The sequence below is a fragment of the Anoplophora glabripennis genome, unplaced genomic scaffold, assembly GCF_000390285.2.
Source record: "Anoplophora glabripennis isolate ALB-LARVAE unplaced genomic scaffold, Agla_2.0 scaffold73, whole genome shotgun sequence".
Taxonomy (NCBI): Eukaryota; Metazoa; Arthropoda; class Insecta; order Coleoptera; family Cerambycidae; genus Anoplophora; species Anoplophora glabripennis.
Window position 1 is genome coordinate 1511412 of NW_019416874.1, and position 19906 is coordinate 1531317.

General features: G+C 31.8%; 1 protein-coding gene across 1 annotated transcript in view; it reads left to right on the forward strand.

Moving 5' to 3' along the window:
* LOC108905028 (dual oxidase) overlaps positions 1-19906 on the forward strand; it is a 46934-nt gene that overhangs the window by 14356 nt on the left and 12672 nt on the right. Inside the window, exons 2-3 of the mRNA XM_018707787.1 lie at positions 14175-14255; positions 16432-16781. Coding sequence (XP_018563303.1) covers positions 14175-14255; positions 16432-16781 — 431 coding nt within the window. The remainder of the gene's footprint in view (positions 1-14174; positions 14256-16431; positions 16782-19906) is intronic.

Genomic DNA, 19906 nt, shown 5'->3' on the forward strand with positions numbered 1-19906 from the left:
ATATATATATATATATTTCGTTGTTTCCCCAATGTTCCATAGGTTTCTCAGAATTGTAACAACATCTGAGCTTCTAAGAACATGAAAGAAGGAAGTCCTCTCTGACAAGTGCTCAATATTAAGCCAAACAATCCAGATGGATGACTTTCACTGTCGCTTTGGGAACTTTCTGGATCCTGTAGACCACCTCGTTGATCCCTTGATTACGTACATAGACCTTCCCAGAGTTCTGGAGTTTAGTACATTTTAATTTCCTCCATACTAGATTGTACAGTCATACAATATCTCCTGCCTGGAACCCAATGGTAGCCAAAAACAATGTCGACAACTGGATGGTGTTTTTCCGGTAGTCTCATGGACTGTTAATCGATAGGAAAGAGGCCCATGTCGGTCCCAGTTAATTTGATGTTCATTAATGACCATGCGCAGGTGATTCTTCAGGGTGCGATTAAGTCTCTTCACAATTCCGTCAGATTGTGGATGCAGGAGTGTTGTTCTGGTCTTTTTGATATCCATCAATTTACATACTCTTTGGAACACATCCAGTTAAAAATTTTGCCCTTGATCCGAATGCCATTCTCTTGGAATGTCGAATCTGCAGAAGAGGTTGTTAACGAGAACTTCTGCTACCATAACTATTTCCTGATTGGGGATTGGATATAGTTATGACCATGTATTGTACTGAAGTAATACATTGCCATCAGGAGGTAATAATTTTCAAATTGTGTCTAGGAAAATGGTTCTCTCAAAGGGAGCTCCAACGTTGTACTGTTTCATCTGGCCTCAGGTTTTAATTCTAGATCCTTGCTGCTGGAACAGTCGGTCTTCTACACCAGTCAGCTTCCTAGCCAGCATGGACTTCCCTCAACATTTAGTTGACTCTGTTCCATGAAAGTACGACCTGTTTTTTCGTACTTCCTTGCCATCTGAACTTTCTTACGGACTCTTCAGCCATTTTCTAAGATGAGCGAGTCTCTTATTGCTTAGTAACCCTTTAACGTTGATGATTTGTCCGATACTTATGTCCATTTTGGTCGAGACCCATGTAGTAAGTCAAGGATATAGTTAAATATATTTATTTTCTTTAATTATTCAATATTTAATATCCACTATAGAACATACGAATGCATCTTAATAAAATATGTTTACGACATGCAGGTTATGTAAAAAAAATATCTGAAAAGGATATTGTACGTGCATTCCAGACATAATTGCTCAAACGCAATCTGAATCGTAAAGAAACATTATTTTCTCATAAATATTCATGCTTACCCGACAATCAATTTTTCGGTTTTGTCAATGAAAGCAATAAAGCACTAATGAGTAGGTACTAAATTTTATTATCAGAAAATGTCATCGATTAAAACTATTTTTAGTTCCGTCAACAATTAATGTAAGTATTAGGCATTTTATGGAATAGTGGCCTTGGAAATCCTTAATTAAAATTTTAAGTAAATACTGTGAAATTGGCTTTCATTGTGGCGATAAATAGGTATTGGAATTTCAACTGAGTAATTTATTATATTGATGCGATTTTTAAGTTACTAGGCACGAGAGAACCGCAAATTGGGCGATTTGTGAAAAACTCTTGCTACCTACTTAATAATTTTAATATCGCCATGAAAATATATTTATTTAAATTTGTATTTAGTAGCTTGAGATAGGTAGTATGTTGGTAGTTGTTATTTCTATATTGACTTTGAGTTACACCAATTATTCTTTAATGTATGACTCTACAGTACTACAAGCCGAAATTGTTTATTTTTACACGGTTAAAGACATTGGAGTTTTGTTTGGCTAATCATAAAGCATAAAATCTAGACACCCTGATTAGGACAAAAGGTCACTTTTTGGTCAAATTTCGCTCCACTTTCCAACACGATGAGAAAAATCTGAAGAGTCAGAATTCCAATTTAAGGCGAGGATGGTTGCAGGATATCTACGGATCCATCATATGAGGTGTTCGAACGTCAGCTCTCACCTTACAACTCATTAACCAGGCACGAATGCCAAGCTAGTACGTTCCGTTATTAATATTTGCATAGTTTAAACCCATTTGCAGGTCATAAAGCCATTTACTGTTAATAGATTTTCTTAATAGATCTATTTCCTTTTCATAATTCAAAACATTGTTAAAAATTCCGAATCTCTTTGCGAACACATTGCTCCCAGCTTAGATTTATGTTATGTATATCTAGTTGACAAACCACCCAGGAGTCTCAGAGCCTACAGCGAAAATTCCATGGATACAGCAATCTCCAATAAACTTCCAAAATTCTAGGTATTCTTATGATTCCACAAGCTCTAAGTAGCTTCCAAAAGTAGATACTCTCAGAAGACCTCAAACCAGTCCTAAGGCAAGACATAGTCTACAAAAGACAGTGATAAGACAATAGCGAATTCATACTCGAAATGACTAAAAAACTATTTTAGTTCAAGAAGACTCATATTTGAATGACTCAAAAACCAGTGTATCCAGTGTAGTTAAAGATAAATAAATTAGAGCATGGATCAGACACATATGTAGAAAACCTCGCCATGGTTGGAGACTGACTCCTATACATTTATAAATGTATAGGATTAATGAGACATCTCCCCCTCTACAAACGCCACTTTATGTGAAAAAGTTTCTGAGCACCTATGGACTGTAATTTTAGAAGAGGTTGTTCTTTAAATATGTGGGAACATAATTATTTTTCATAAAAATATTGTTTATACAGTTATTGAGAATATAATTTTCGTTTCAGGTTGACCACTTTGCAAAATTTCAGTCCATGAAGAATATCTAATTCGCTGATATTAGTAGATAATATGCATTTAATTATCTGAAAATTCTTATGTGGAACAAATAGATTTGCTTGCACATAATTTCGCAATTAAATAATGTGCAATATATAGATTATATATTGATTACCTTGTTTGAACAAACAAACTGCAATTTATGTAATGAGTGTATAAAAGTAGGTCGATGAAAGTTTATTGATGGATGAGAAAATAGTTCTACATGCAAGCAGTAAAATCGTACACTTGGAAGGGAATTATGGTAATTCAAATAAATTCAAAACATTTTCGAACCGAATAAAGTCAAACAGTTTTCCTTGATACCAAAAATTCAGGAACGTTAAATATAGTCAATCTCATAGACAAGATTCCTAATGATGACAATCGTTTAGGAATCTAGGATAATTGTTGATAAAAATTAAGAGGTGTAATTTGTTCTACACTAAATATCTAATACTTCATAATGATAATATCTTGTACCATCAAGTCTTCTCTTTGTATAAACAAACATCCATCATTACATAATAAATCTACACAAAATTTTTTATATTTTCTACAAGTTAGCGAAATCGAAGATTAGCAGAAGCATTAAATATAGCGTGGCCTATAAATCCAATTATTGAGATGATATAAAAATATAAGAGCCAGTCTAATTGTTTACATTACCCACACTTTTGAGGGAGCTTACGTTGTCCGACCTACGGCTTACGGTCGACCTATCAGGCCTAAGAATACGTGCCACAAAAAGATCAACAAGAAAACAAATATAATAAACAACAATGTGTATTTATCATGCCTGAAACTGTCAATCGCGATACCCTCTGGATTCTGACGACCTACAGTCATCGAAATTTATGGACAATTATTTAAATTCGGATTCAGCCTTGGGGAAGTTTTTACGGGTTACCACTGAAGATGTCAACAGTAAAGAACGGCGAAACTTTTGGAATAGTTATACAGACCACGACTGAATGTCTCAGGGGACCGCCCCTATCTGAGAAGCAGTTCTGTCCGTAGCGGCCTTAGAACCGAAATGAACATCGTGGCGGACATAGGGGTTCTGATAACGAATCAGCCCCCACAGAGACTAACCCGAGAGTAACAAGGAGTGGTCAAAAATTTATCGCTGAGGCTAAAGAAGTGCACTATAAGTGTAAGATTAATGCAGTTAATTAGTTCTAACATGTTTTGATAAGTTTGTCATGCAGTATCTTTCGGGGCAAACGAGAACAATCGGTTGCGGTGCTTGGTCAACTTTAATTTGAACTTACCTTGTAGAGTGGCTTATAAAACCAACTTTTAGTTTATAAAACTAATGATTAGAAAGGTTTTCAATATTGTGAGCTGTTTCTAAAAATAAATTGTTCAAATGATATATTATGCCAGTACCACTATGGGTATAACATATTTGCCATTGGACAGGCTTTTATCCGTGTTCTCTATTTCAAAATACCTAATAATTTACATTTTATTGTCTCTCTTGATTAATAAACGTAGGTCATAAGTAAAATTTGTATAATATAGGAGGTTCTTTAAATATTTATATAAATTCCAATGCAAGTTGCAATGGCTGTGCCCAATGCAAATTAAGCTCAATATCAGTTTAATCACATAAGACAAGACATTATTTTTATGTATCTGCACATTGATTGACTTTTTTATAAAGGTTGTTCTACAATGTTTTAAGTTTCTCCTTGTTCCTTTGTTTCTTTATATGTGATTGAAAATAGTCGCTAAAATTTAAGACCACACTGATTTTTCGTTCGAAAAAGTATTGTGCAGGATAACATAAATCATATTAAGTATTACATTCGATCGTCACATGTTTAAGCAAATAATTCCCCTAATAACGTTTTCTTTTTCTGAATGTGATGTAACGACTTCCAAAAAGGGAAAATAAAGTATTTCTTAAATTTTCAATTATTGAAAACTACTATTATAGTAACCCAGGAACAGGGTCTTTTTTAAGGATACTTGGCCAACGGGATTTCCTTAGCTTATGACTAGAGCTGTCATAATTGGCCTCGCACCAAAGGCATAAAATAAAGTGAACAATGATTATCAGATTTATGGCATTGTATCATGGCAAAAAACGTAAATTGTTTTACGCATCGTTGCCATCGGTTCCACAATCTGGATGGGATCTATTATAGATCGCATCATCAGGTATGTTTCTACCTTTGTTTCAGCAAAACTTATTCGCAGCGGTGATAAAATATAATATTTTTATACTTGTGTTTAATACTTATTACTTTGTTTATTAATATTTATTTTAAACTTTTTATACGTATACAAGTATGTATATACTTAATTATATTATTGTTTATATTTTTTTGGTGAAAGAAAGTATTGTAAGTAGGAGAAATGGAATGGAGAATTTCGTTGATTACAGCGCCATCTCCAAATCCTACATACTTTTAGCTTTACAATTCGAATCTGCACTAAACAATGAAGGTTCCTATTTAAGACCCCCCTCCCCACCAACAAAGGGTGGAGAAGACATTACATTTTGTTGATGGTCTTTTTTTTCGTAGAGTGTTTATTTCTCGAGATATTTGAAAGTTTCAGATTAAAAAATACACCCGGTATATCAAATTCTAGTTATTATTACTATTTATTATTTAAATTTTTAACATTTTTTAACCTAACAAACATTATGGTATTATTGGCTTTACCTGCCACCTTAACATACTGCTGACTTGATAGTATCAACTGGGGGATTTTGCAATCGCAATTAACCGAGTAACGTTATATTACAAAATCGGCATTGCATCAGAGCAATTTTAAAATTATATTGTTAACGTTTCAAAATATCTAGGTGAATCTTAATTTGCTAATGGCAGCTATATTGCATTAGGGTATTGCCTCTCTATTTTAATTTTTACAAGCGCCTGTATAGTTATCAGTTAATAATAATTTATTTTACGGACTCGCATGTCGGTCTGGATTAGTCACTAAAAATATAAACCGGTATTTGGAACACCATGAAAAGGAGGGCACCATAACCACTGGGTCTACAGCTGTTGCTATTTATGAAATGTCAGACTCATAAAGAGCGTCATCTGAAGGCGTTCTAAAATCTCTGTAATTGTGCTTTATTACTGTTAATATAAGAGGAGTTCCCAAAATAAACGCAAGATTTGATATGAGGAAAAAGATTTTATTAATTAAAAAGTTGGCAAAGTTTTTACCTACTTGTTTTTAAAGGGGAGACATTGCCATTAAATATGAAAGAGGATATCGGACAGATATCCTCCGCGACTCATTTGGCATACTCGACTTCTTTTAAGAAAATTCTATATCACCTGCGAATGAATTTCGTTGGAAATTCTTCGAATTGCTGCCTTCAATTCAGGAATTGTATTCATTTGAGCAAAATAAATTTTAGACTTTACGAATACGACTTTCCCACAGGAAAGAGTCGCACCATCCTGCTGAAAACACATTTCATCCACATTCATGCCATCCAAATGAGGCCACAAATTGTTCAGTAGCATCTCTTGATATCGTTCTCCATTGACAGTCACTGTATTTCCACTCATTTTCGAAAAAAAACAGATCAATTACCCCACCAGCGTAAAATCCACACCACACTGTCACTCTGGGTATACAGTGGCCGTTCTTGAATGACTCAAATATTGTCTCTCGACAGTTTTACTTGTTCACATACCCACTAAGATGGAAATGCGAGGCGCATGCTCTAGAGATGATTTTCTTATCAAAATCACATATTTGTTCAAATTTGGTAACTAATTTTTAAGTTGTTTCATTCGATCTACCGAAAATTCCACGTAATTTGCGCACAGTCTCATCTACACACTCTCCATACTTGTAATGAACCGCGCTCCATTTTGTCTAACGAAATGTGTTTACTACAACACGTAACTCTGAACAATGCTGCTTCGGACTGAAAATGGCGCACAATGCAAATTCTACGTTACATTCGGAACACCCTGTAGAATATGAATTGTAGAGGCTGTGTAAAGTAAAGAACAAAGTGAACAGGACCTAACGCACCTAAAAAATTGTTAGCCCGCCCAACGTAATGAGATATTAAAAACGAACACGAGCAGTTGAATTTAGTAGTCTAATAATTGTACACAAGCCCACCTCAGAAACTGTAGTATATTCTTGTCCCACCCAATTTTATAGGTCTAGGTATAGGTGCCAGAAACAGTACAGCAGTGAAAAGATTTATTCTTGTCAAATCTTTAAAACTATCTTATAGGCCAGGAAAAAGAGCTGGGAAATTACCATTTCGCGACTTTTTGTTTCAGCAAGCTGAATTTATCACTATAGATGCTAAATATTATGTACAATAACATATTAGTTTCAACAGTCATAAAAATGGGGGAAAGATTGTTTACAGGGTGGTTATTTGTATAATTTTTACGCAAATACACGTTTTTCGCTTATAACTTTTTTCCGTTCATTTCCATGAGAAAACAGTAAAGTACTTTTTTTTCGTCTTCAAAAGACCTACAAAACTAGCCCTCGAGCGTCAAAAAGTATTGATTAAATCAAAAGTTATAAACAGAAGAAGTTTATTTATGACTTTTGAATTAAACGTTTATAAACTGCGTTATTATTGCCAGAACGTTTTGGCAGCGCTGCCTCTCATTCCTTATCACTGTCTAAAAAGGGGTTTTATAATAATACATTGAAATCTATCATCATTTTTTTTTAAATTTCAAATTTGCAACCTGGAAACGACAGAGTCCGAAGAAAATGACGATAATATTCATAGTCCTGCCGTTAAAAAAGCGAAATTCATTTGAAAATAAGATAAAAACTTTATAAGAAATACTCCCCTTAAAATTCACCAAAGAATACGAGGTTTCATTTTTGGTCACCATTTGTGAATCACCCTGTATAATTCAAGGGGGTTCGGCTAAAATTTTAGACATAAGCATTAGATATCTCTGACTAACTAGGCAAAAACAAAAAATTTAAACTGTCAAAAAAATTAAAGCGAAAAGTCACACATTCAAAAGAAGATTTTCGAAAAGTTTAAAAACTTTTTAAAGTGATGTTTTTTTGTATTTCGTATTTATGTGCCCTTCTTTGGTGTGAGATTTTTGGTTAGGCAAAACTATTTTCATAAAAATATCCTTTTTTATATCATCAATTTTTAAACTTCTTCAGATGTGGCGAAATACCTAAAAAGATAAACAAATATTTTAAGTTTGAATAAAATTATTTAGTTTTACGTTTTCTACATTTTTTTGAAATTCATGAAAATATTACTCTCTAAACTCCCTAAGAGTTTTAAATATTTTTCTCAGGTATGTCACAGGTAGTCAGTAACAACAACTTTATGAGCACTTATAAATTATATAATTTGTTTTATTGTTACACACAAAACCACACTATTAATCATGCAATTGTAGAAATTATAAGAATACAAACGGTAAGGAAATCAATATTTATTGCCTTACTGCGATTAAATACTGATGGATAATTGCTTTAGAAATAACAGAAACTATAATTAGTTTTATTTTATTGTTTTGTCTACATATGTTTTCCGAGAAAATAGTAAGTGGATATTTTTTAATAAATCACTATAGTATTTTGTATTTCTTTTTGATTTAGGCACAATAAAAGGTATTTAAAAGATAAAGATCATTTATTGTATTGTATTGTTGATTATAATAAAATACCTATAAAATTAGACTCAAACAATTCTGGGTAAAATAAAATAGAAGGAAGTTGACAAATAAACGTGTATTCTTTGTTGTAACTATATATTACACGTGGAAAATTATGTCTTTTAAATGTAAGCCATTAGAACAGAAACAAGAGTACGGTTCTGATATGTTCTACAAATCTCTTAAAAAACGGCAATGTGCCTTAACCACCTCGACTGCCAGACTTGAGTGCCTCTGTGGGGTCACCTTTAAGTTATGGTTTTCCTTGATAAGCTTCAAACTTAACAAACATAAAATTCACAAATTCAATAAAAGCGTCCACAAATATCACATTTACTCAAAGATATTGATTGATGAAACTTGAGCTGATGAAGTAATTAATTAAAAGTTTTGGAAATTAGATGGAAATGAATTTAATTGCTTATGTTGTTTTTAGGAAAAAAAATTCTCTACGTTCTTAAAGAATAAGTTTATACTGGAGTTAAATTCGTCTAAAATAACACTGAACTATTCTTTTCGTAAAAAAATATAGGATTTTTTTAACGGACACTGAAAATTTAAAATTTCTTTTTGCATGCCTATACTCTATTCAAAATTGTATTTCGAGTGACAATTAAAAAAATAGTAACTCGAAAAAGGCTCATTTTTTAAATAAACATATTTTTATTTCTTAAAAGTAAGATCATTAAGAATAAAGTAAACTTATCCCAATTCCAAAGTCGAAATAACCATTAATAATAAATAAATTACCGCAATATCCAACTTATTTTTTTTCGACCAGTTTTAAATGTTTCAGTTCAGATGCTTTAACAAAGCAGACTTAACTATACATTAAATTTATCTCTTAGCAACCGCGCTCTTATCTTATTAGGAGGATGTTTTACGAAATATTTAAACAAAGAAAAACTGCAGTCATGTAAGATATATAAATAATGTAATATATGACTAATTGATTTCAATTAAGGTGCCTTTCAAATATACACTCTCCCAAATATGGACACTTGTATAAGAACAAGATGATTTAAAAATGGTTCTTATATATATTCAGACTTTTACAATTCTGCTATTCATTGTCAGAATATAATGTAACATGATGAAATATCATTTTTACATCAAAAGGATGTCCGTGTAAGAATTAACACATAATCTAAATTTGTTCCTTCAATCGATCCGAACAAGGGCCATCTTCAAAGAGCCCTACCTCCCTTAAGAAGCATTTATGTCAAATCGATATGAACTGGTCCTTAAAATTTACTGTCTTCGTTTGTCCGTTTAGTTTCCCAACAGTCTGTATAAAACGTACTTGACATACTGAAACTGTTAAACAACGCAATCTTTGTGTATGAAATCCTCAGTTTGTCGATTATAGTAGTAGGTATAGTTTACGTTAACTGAATAAATGTAAATGGAATTTTAATCAGTTATATATTATATTAATTAAATCGTGACAGACCACTGCATATCATTAAATTGCTTACTATCCAAAACCGTTACATTCGAGTAAGCAAACTGTTCCTAACTGGTGTGATGTCTACAATGACAGTCAATAATATACACCCTGTATATTATTCCATTTAAAATAACAACGTTATGTAGCGCCCACGCGAAATGGAACACCCTGTAAAGCTAAAAATATTTTCTGTATATTCACCTGATTCCAGGCAACTTTTATTAAAACCATTTTTTTATAAAATTTACAGTTGGAGAGTTACAGAAGAATCCCTTGGAACACCTTGTATAAATTCTAGCTGATTCAAAATTTTTTCAATCATTGCAAAGTAAATATTTCCTTTGTATATTTTACAAAATTATATAATCTGTTAATCAAATAAATTATTTAAAAAATATTTCATTAGAATATTGCATTTTGTATCGGTGGTCCCCATAAGAAATTTTTATTTCTTCAAATGTTCCTCACATTAAACGAAATTTTATTAAAGTTAAACATTAGTATTAAAACAATAATTAAAACCTATTTAATCAATGCAGGAAAAATAATAAATTATCTGCATATTTGGAAGTTTGTACATACATATTCCGTTTATGCATCACGTGAATAAAATATGAGAGTACACTTAGCTAGAAATGTTTGACCTTCCCTTGTTGCTCTCGGGCTAGGTTCTATGGTGGCTGGCCCGCTGTCAAAAATCCTTAAGCCCGCCCTGATGTTAATCTCGATTCTAATGAGAAAAAAAAAGTAATGTAAAAGTACCAGAGGTAATTATAAAAAATATATTTTACTTGGGTCATATCAGACGTCAAATAGATAACTTGGTGCGCAAAAAAACAACTCGCCTCTGCAAACAACACGTCTGTTTGGGTGGTCTTGTAATACAATCGTTATTTGCTCCAGATAGCAAAAATATTGAATTTAACCCATTTTCGTTGGAACACTATAAACAGTGAAACTTATCATGCCCATAATAAATAGAAAAATTGTTTAATTTTCTGTAAAACAATTCCTATACTAGATACTAATAGGTACGGATACTAATAATAATTTAAAGGAATGAAAATAGCTAAGCGTCCGTCAATGATTTGTTCCAGTAGGGGCAAGGGTAAATAGGAATAAATATAGTGTTAGTCGTGCAAACAATTATCAAAATTGATGAAAATTTATAAAATTTTGTCAATTGGCATCTTTGTATATTGGATGTAGAAAACTAATAAATCCTGCCACAAAGTTCCCACATTTCGTATCCTGGTAATTGCTTTATCATAAATGTGATAATTTTTCCGATTTAATAAAGTTGTTTTCTAAAAAAGAATAAATTAACTGCAATCGTATTCCACTGTTCATAAATGTTTTACTAATGTCAGGACTACGTCATAGAACTTCCGTTAAATCCGGTACGGCTTGTGTAATAGAACAGTATAATGCGTTATACACATGATGTAATAAATGTTGCATTTAAATCTCGCACACCTTGAAATAAAGTGTTAAATGATTAGAATAGCAGATTATAAAAATCATTTTAAGGCGTTTGAAGTATAAGATAAATGTATCTTGAGAACTTGAGATATGTAGTTTACACAAAATTATTTGTTTTTGTAAAAAAAATAAAAGCTATTTGCCATCTTTGTCGAAAACAAAAACCACAGAACATCAGAGTTTTAGTACTCTTACTTTGTGGATATGCCTCGTATATAAATCATTCTGTAGTAATTTATGAAAAACGTTTCATAAACTTGAAGTCTGACTTTTTAATTCACAAATGGTACTACAAGAAAAATAATCACAACTCAAAATTTATACAATTCTGCCAAAATATAATCTTAATTTCCAAATAACAAATCGACTGAATTTTCATTTAGCAACTATTTAATTCAATTAGGTAGTCTTCTATTAATTTTTAAAGCTTCCATGCAATATTTCTCTACCTATTAACTAGAGACGTTTATTTTCAACAAAATTATTTACTTATTTACCTTAAAAATACCTGACGAATGATTGAAATATTAATTGGTCCACACCTTTGGCCTCACTCTCACTATTTCGTGATCCTTAGTGTCGCCATTATTAATTGTTGATAATAAATTATGTTTTGTCTGCTGTAAAGTATTTAAATTAATAAATAGTGCTTAACAAGGCCAAATATGTTATGTTATCAAATACTGAAATCAATGTTTTGACTGTTGCAGTGAAAAAATGCAAAGAATGAAATAATATTTAGTTTACAAAAAAAATAATAGACGAAAAATTTAACATTTTTCTATAAATTTCCATGTAGTATTCTTTCCTTATATTCTTTTACCTAGTATTATTTTTTATTCTGAACCTTAAACTTCATAATTATTTAGCTTCACAAAAAGAATGGTTTGTGTCCATCCACATTAACATAAAAAAAACATATTTAAAACCCGTAAAGTTGCACATTTTTATAGGGAAATAAACTATTAATTAATTTAATATGGAATATTTTCATCTCTGTTTCAAAAATAATGTTTGAGTATCATTTTAATCCAGCTCATTGCATATTTCAAGAAGAGAGACATGTTCTCCAATTTATTAGGCCAATTCAGATAATTTCGTAATAGGTTATCAGTTCTATCCCAGACATATTCAGTGGCACTCAGGTGCTGACCATTCTTAGCACCCATCCAAACATTCGGTTTATTGTGGAGGAAGAACAGGAGGAACAACTGGCTTCTCTTGATGTCTCAGTAGCTAGAAATCAACGACGGCTGGTTCATAGTGTCTAGAGTAATCACTACATCGTTAATAGCAGGGTGGGTGTAGGGGTACTATTATATTAACACGGACTGTGAAAGCCTAAAAAGATTTGTCCCACTGTGGATAAGCCTATTCTGGCTAATCAGTCTTCTAGCTGCATCGGTGACTCTAATGTCCTGGTACCCAAGATCACATCATTTTGAAGATATTTACTGAGTTAAAGATGAGCTTGAAAATACGCTTCTGCTTGGAAAATATTGGATTTGAATAAGAAAGAAACTGTCAACGTTATGAACAACAATAAAATAATGTTACATTACTTCAGCAGTCAACAACAAAGATCAACCTGTGTCGAAGAATTTCTGAAATATTTAAGGTGGGATGTTTTTAAATTGGCACAGATTATGTTCCGCATACCTACACGACGTGTTATGTGCGTTTCATTAAACTGTCACCGTTATTTGTCAGTCATGTTTATTTTTGCAGTCGTATAATGAAATGTGGAATATCCGTATTGAAATCCCTGTTACACATTTAATTTTCCGTCCGGTTCGTAGTCGGGCGCTATCTACGTAAGGTTTGTCAGTCATTAATATTTATGACTATGTTAATAGCTCGGTAAATTGCAGGTGATGAAGCACCACAATATTAAATGTTTTGTGCTAAATTGTTATGCATGACTTTACGTCATTTTTTATTGGTATATTTCTTAATAACATACAATTTAATAATGCAACGGGAAGACTTTCAGTATTGGACATTCATTAGAAAAGGAAAGGTTAAACTTTGCTAATGGGCTAAATTATTGTTGTTCTCGCCTTTTATTCATTACATAATTATTTTTGACATTTTTATTTACAATTTCTTTTTATGCACAGAGGATTCTATATACATACTAAAATATTACCATTTAATCAAACTTATCTTAGTTAAGTTTATCTTAGTTTAAGTTAATACTTAAAAAGACACAGGGTGTCAAAGTTAAAATTGTTTTCATTATTTTTATATAAAGTTTTTAAAACTACAGATATTGCACAAATTTTAGTGATAGGATAGGATCAGGTTGCTTTAGGCAACGACTTCAAATCCGGTCATAATTTTGCTGTCTCATTTTACAGGACGCCTCTTGTGGCACACGCCTTTTTGATATATGTATTTTTTTATTTCCCTCTTTTTTTTTCATAAAAAAGTTATACTTTTCAAGTGTCGCTGTTTGTAACTATTTTCTAGATATTCACCTTAAAATTTATTTTTTTTATTAATTTAAAAATATTAAGTTGCTATTTATTTCGTTGTATTTTACTGTTTTTTATTTAAAAATGTTTTCTTTACTTTCCTATGAACATTTAAATTTAATAATTCACAAAAAATCCGAAATAAGATAATTTTATGATACCCCGTATAAAAGATTATCGGCAAAATTGTAGCAGATCTTATTTTAGTCATTAAATAATTCAGTTTTCACTTATACAATTTTTCAAAATAATGTAATTATAATAATTCAAAATTCTTGATAATTTGTTCTACAATTAATTGTGTACAGCTTTTAATATATGTTTATTTTATTGCAGAAAGACCTCAAAGTGTAACAGAGAAACAAAGACATGATGGCTGGTTCAACAATTTGGCACATCCTGAGTGGGGATCTGTTGGTAAGATTGACATTTAATTGTTTTTAAGTAACCTAGTAACAGGGTAAGAACTTTTTTTGAGGTTTGTTTAGTCTCGCTATTATTAGAAGATATAAAAACTATCTAAGTACAGATGAGAAACATATGCTTAACTCCAGACAAACCTCAGTCATTTCTTAATGATTAGTCACAATAATTTACTAAAATCATGAATGTTCTGTTAACCCATGATTTATTTACAGTCTGTGACCTCAAACATTTTTTTTTATTTTTATGTTATCTAAGCGTTTGCTCAGAATATAAATTATGTTCTTGGTAAAATTTTTTTAATTTATTAGAAATACAAGTCAGCTGGCTAATCAGTTCTGGGAATTCTCCACCTTTTTATAGAAACCTGTAGCTTTAAGTTAAGATTTAAAGTCGATTTCTATAGATCTATTATCAAAAAAAAAAAAAAAATTAAGCGGACTTTCCGCTATATAGTTATTTTTCAAAACTGCATAATTTAAGTAAAGAAATAAAAACGTAGGATTAAAAAACAAGATTTGAATATATTATTCTCTCGCTAATAATGCTATAAATTATATGAGCGACGGCTTGTAGATATAGAAATGGGAAGGAATTTTAAAAACACTAGTTACAAAAATTAAAAGTTGAAAAATGCATCCAAAAATGTAAATCATTTTAGTCTACATTTATGTAAATATAAAACAAGATATTGTATTTCAGAGCTTTCAGTATATAAGGATAAACCACCCAGGTATTTATATTGTCAAAAAAAATGACAGAAATAGTTTCAATTTACTTTAGTATTAATTTATATAAACAGAGAGTTACATAATGGTTACTTATTAATATTTATGTTACGAGTCTGTAGAGAATAACAGAAAATGCACCTGTACAATATGCACAACCACAGCTATGAGTATTTATAGCAAACTATAAATATTTACATATATCAAACGTTTGCTGGTAGTTTACCTCTTTATCGAACTATAAATCCGTTTAATAGCTCAATCGTTAAAAGGAATTAAAACGCATAGCTATTAGAAGAAAATGATATAATTAGTTAGTATCCGTCTGATTATCTCTACATGTGACTAAGAAGATCAACCTTGAAATTTGAAAGTTGCTATAATTCAGTAAAAAAGGATTCATTGGGACAATCTAGTAGATCAAGGCTGATTCTTAACTGCATCTTTAATTTCAGAATAATTTACGAAACTGTCATCACTGCTCCAGTTTTGAGCAATTCCTCTTGTACACGAAAAAAAAAGAAAATTTAGTAATTTTGGAATGACGAATTGGTGCAATTTTAATGCCTATAAGAATGTTCGAAAAATGCACCTATGAAACTTATAGAAATGGCAGTGAAATTTTTCAAATATACCTACAGGGTGTTAATGAACTTATGTCAAATATTTTTGACACATGTCCGTTATGTCAAAATGAGGTAAATATACGGATTTTTGTTGAGTAAAATGTAATTTTAGAATCTGACTTACCTCGACATTGCAAAGAGCCACCTGTTGAGAACTGCTGATTTTCATAGAAGGTGTTCGATGTACCCACCATTTGCTTGCACACAAACTTCAGCGCGACGTATCCAATTCGCTCGCACGCGTTGCAACAGTGCCACATCCTCTCAAATCGTATTACAAGCCTCGGCAATACGATGTCGCAATTGGTCGATGTCACGAACTTCCGATTGCTAAATAAATGCGTCATTTTCAAAAGAAAACTTGGGAATACGTCTATTAAATGTACCTACTTTCGAAAACAGCACAGCAATCACTACAACAATGTATTACAAACTGACTTTCGAATATAGTCCGGCTTCATAGGAAACCTACAAACTCGTAAAAACTGTTACCGAATTGTTTGTAAGTACTCGCCGCTATAAAATACATGTATTTCAGCAGTTCCAAAACAGTTTTAAAAATATTTTTAGCTTTTTCTTCTATGACCTAACTTCCGATACAAGTTTGTGACATCAGTTAACTCAGTTTTTGCTCCTTTTTCACCTCTTTAAATTTTTGGCATTAGTACATTAACACGATGTATTCTGTGCTAAAAATAAATAAATATTAAAGGAATCAATTTGTAAAATTCGAGTTACAATTGATAGTAATTAAATTATTAATATTATTAATTATTTAATCTGCTTCAGCGTTATATGACTATTATTTTTTTTCAGACAGTCACCTCATCAGGCGAGCCCCATCCGCCTACTCAGATGGGGTGTACATGCTTTCCGGCCAGAACCGGCCAAGTCCTCGCAAACTCAGCAGGTTATTCATGAAAGGAATAGACGGGCTAGGTTCGATGAACAACAGAACAGCCCTCCTGGCGTTCTTTGGGCAACTGGTGACCTCGGAAGTAGTAATGGCCAGCGAGAGCGGATGTCCAATTGAGATGCATCACATCGAAATTGAAAAATGTGATGAAGTATACGACAAAGACTGCAAAGGCAATAAGTACATTCCATTTCACAGAGCCAGCTACGACAGAAAAACTGGACAAAGTCCGAATAGTCCCAGGGAACAAGTAAGTTCTTCACAACAAAGAACTTGTTATGATGCATAACGGTGGATAGTCATTCTTTGATTTGATATGTACAATTTTTTACTGGGTTCATTCCGGTCTAGACGACAAGGACAAAAGCTTGTCGCCTTGACGAAATAATCAATTCAAGTTATATGGAACAAATTATTTTTTTATTATTATTGCTAGCGCGTTTGGATAATTAGGTATTTTTAATCTATTGTGTAGTAGTACACCTATAACTAGTACTTAAATAATTAATTTCATTCATATTATCCACTAAAGCCTGAATGAAAACAATTGATTGCAGCAAAGGTAATATTTAACTTATAATAGTTGCTTAATCATAAAAGATTTACTTAACACTGGTGAAATGCTAAAGGGAAACAACAATATTATTAATATTTGCAACAGAGTTTATGAAGTATTGGAAAGATAGGTTAATTTTTATCAAATAAATTTGGTTCCAAAAATCATCAATGTCTATCGTACATAAAAACAGATACCCACTTAAATACTTGTGAGGGTTGCTTTCGGTGTGCAGCAAAATAAAACTCTCTCAACGGTAAAAATAAACGTATTTTTATTGAAAACAAGTTAGTGAAAAAGAATAAGTTGTCGGGGCGAGCGTTCGCTGGAGAGTCGTCGTGATGTGGAGTCCCTCGCAGGTATAAGTATCTGGTCCTTGGCGCTAATCTGGCGTGGTCCTCTTCCGGGAACCATATCTCGCATTGCACATTGTTTCTTGTCGTTTGCAACGCAATATAGTAGATGTCCACCATTTGAGCTCATTTTTCAATAATTGTCTGAATTCTGCCATGATTTGTTGCAGGACGCCAATTGTCCTTACACCTTCCCATATTTTTCCAAAATGGGCAATATATTTCACTATCCAGCAATCGCGTGCTAAAAAAACAACCAGATGTTCGATTTTGCATAGGTAACGTTTGTATATTTGCATTTAACATAAAAAAAGTAAACATAAATGCATAACAAAGAATTTTACATTATAATATACACTAGAATTTTTTTACATTTTTGTTGAGTTTATGTTGTACATGTTTTGTTGATCTCAACTTAACCCAAAGAACATATTTTTATTTTATATTATTTTATTTATATTTTTTTATTGAGTTCATTGTCTATTTTGTGGTAGATAAGTTACGAGTACCTGACGAAAAACTGTATTTCCTGTTCATTCATTTCTTTTTTATTTAAAAATATATGTTTTTTGTTGCTTCATAATACAAATAAAAAAGCTCCTTAATTTTTTGCCTTTGTTCTGAATTTTTAGCTGTCTGTTGCTTATCTGAATTTCACTTGAAAATTGTTTTATTTGACTTTCTAAGAGCCTCGTACATTTTACATATTGCGTACTGATAGTCAATTTTAAAACGCAACGAAAATTTTAATTTATTGATTTATACAGAAAATAGACATCCAACTAACTTTACACGAACACAAAACAAATATTTAACTTCAGTTTTAAGCAAATACTGAATGTTATGCATAAATAAAGTCATTATTGGAAAATTAAATAAATATTACGTATATTAACTGGTTGAAACATTATACAGGGCCCAAAAAGGTCCCTAACCCACGATAATATTTCAGGATTAAGTCCTATCAAAAACAGTTGCAGATATTAAATGTGGGATACCAAGAAACCAAAATGTCAATCACCTTGGATTTGATCTTGATCTTAAGTTTCAGGGTTAAGTTGAAAATGTTAAATGGAACACCTTACTTTATATCCCAGCATTCGATAGAACACCAAAATAGGGTCAGAAAAAGTCACTTGTATGTCATTTGGACGTCAAGCTCATTTTTCTTTGAATAACACGACGTGTCTTTTTGGGACACCCTGTATATTTGAAACGGAGTATTTACTGTAAAAAAAATAAGTGAGAGGCTTTTGGCTTTTATGCAAAACGGCCATTGTCTTCGGTTTTCTTTTTCCCGAATAACACGAACTAACAATGCAACTTTTTTAATTAATTAAATTTAAAAACTAATATTAAAATGCCAACGACTCTTTGACTACAATTTTTTCCGCCTAATTAATTTTAGATTCTTGTGTTTTAATAACTCAGCGACGACATCTTTATTGTTATAATTAGCAACAAATAATGAAAAAATAATTGAGCTTCAGATTTTCTAACTGCTACGTAATTTCTATGTTAAGAAAAGAGAAAATGTAATAATAACTCATTCTTTTCATAAACTGGCATCCGAGACCTTGTAATAAAAAGTATATTGCTATCCAATCTAAAGCCGATTGTATTTTCACTTCAAATTTAAAATTGTAAACCGGCAGTTTCAATTTTTCAAACGATAATTTTATTGACAAGTTCTGATTACGGAAATAAGTAGAGTCTCATCAGATAATTGACATTTAATTAAAAATGACATAAAATGAACAGTGTTGCCAATTTATGTTTGTATTTAAATTTTAAAAATGCATCTTTACGCATAATGAGTACGCTGATGTGTTATTTTATTACCTACGGCTTTTCCAATGGAAATTAACGGGCACTCATAGAGAATATCGGAGACAATTTCCTAATAGAACGGTTCAAGATGCAAGGGTGTTCTCTAACACATTTACACAAATTACGTGAATCCGGTTTTCTTCCAAGTAGTCATTATCATTCTGAACGAGTAGATAACCGAAATGCCAATGAAAAAAAATGTGCATTACACAAACAATTAAAATGAACAAAATTTTCAACCAAGAGATCATGCCAGAAGATTGGAATTTTGTGAATTGATCAACGCTAATCGTCAACTAGTTCCAATGATGCTTTTTACTGACGAAGCTGATCCATTAGCACCCTAATTAGCGCTCTAATACATAATTTGCATACATTATCGTCTTTAGATGAGTTTTTAACGGAAACGGCTGCTCCTAGAGATAAGGCGTACATTTCTTAAGTAGAAAAGAGAGGGAAAAATGTTTTTCTATTCCGAAATGACATACACCGTGGCACAAAAAAAGTTGAAGCGATTTAAAAGGATCCTAATACCCAAGACACCTCCACATCCAAAATTTCATGAATTTAACTCAAAGTAGTCGAGAGTTATTAAAAAAGTAATTAATTTTCGTTTCCAGACCCAAGTTCATAGGA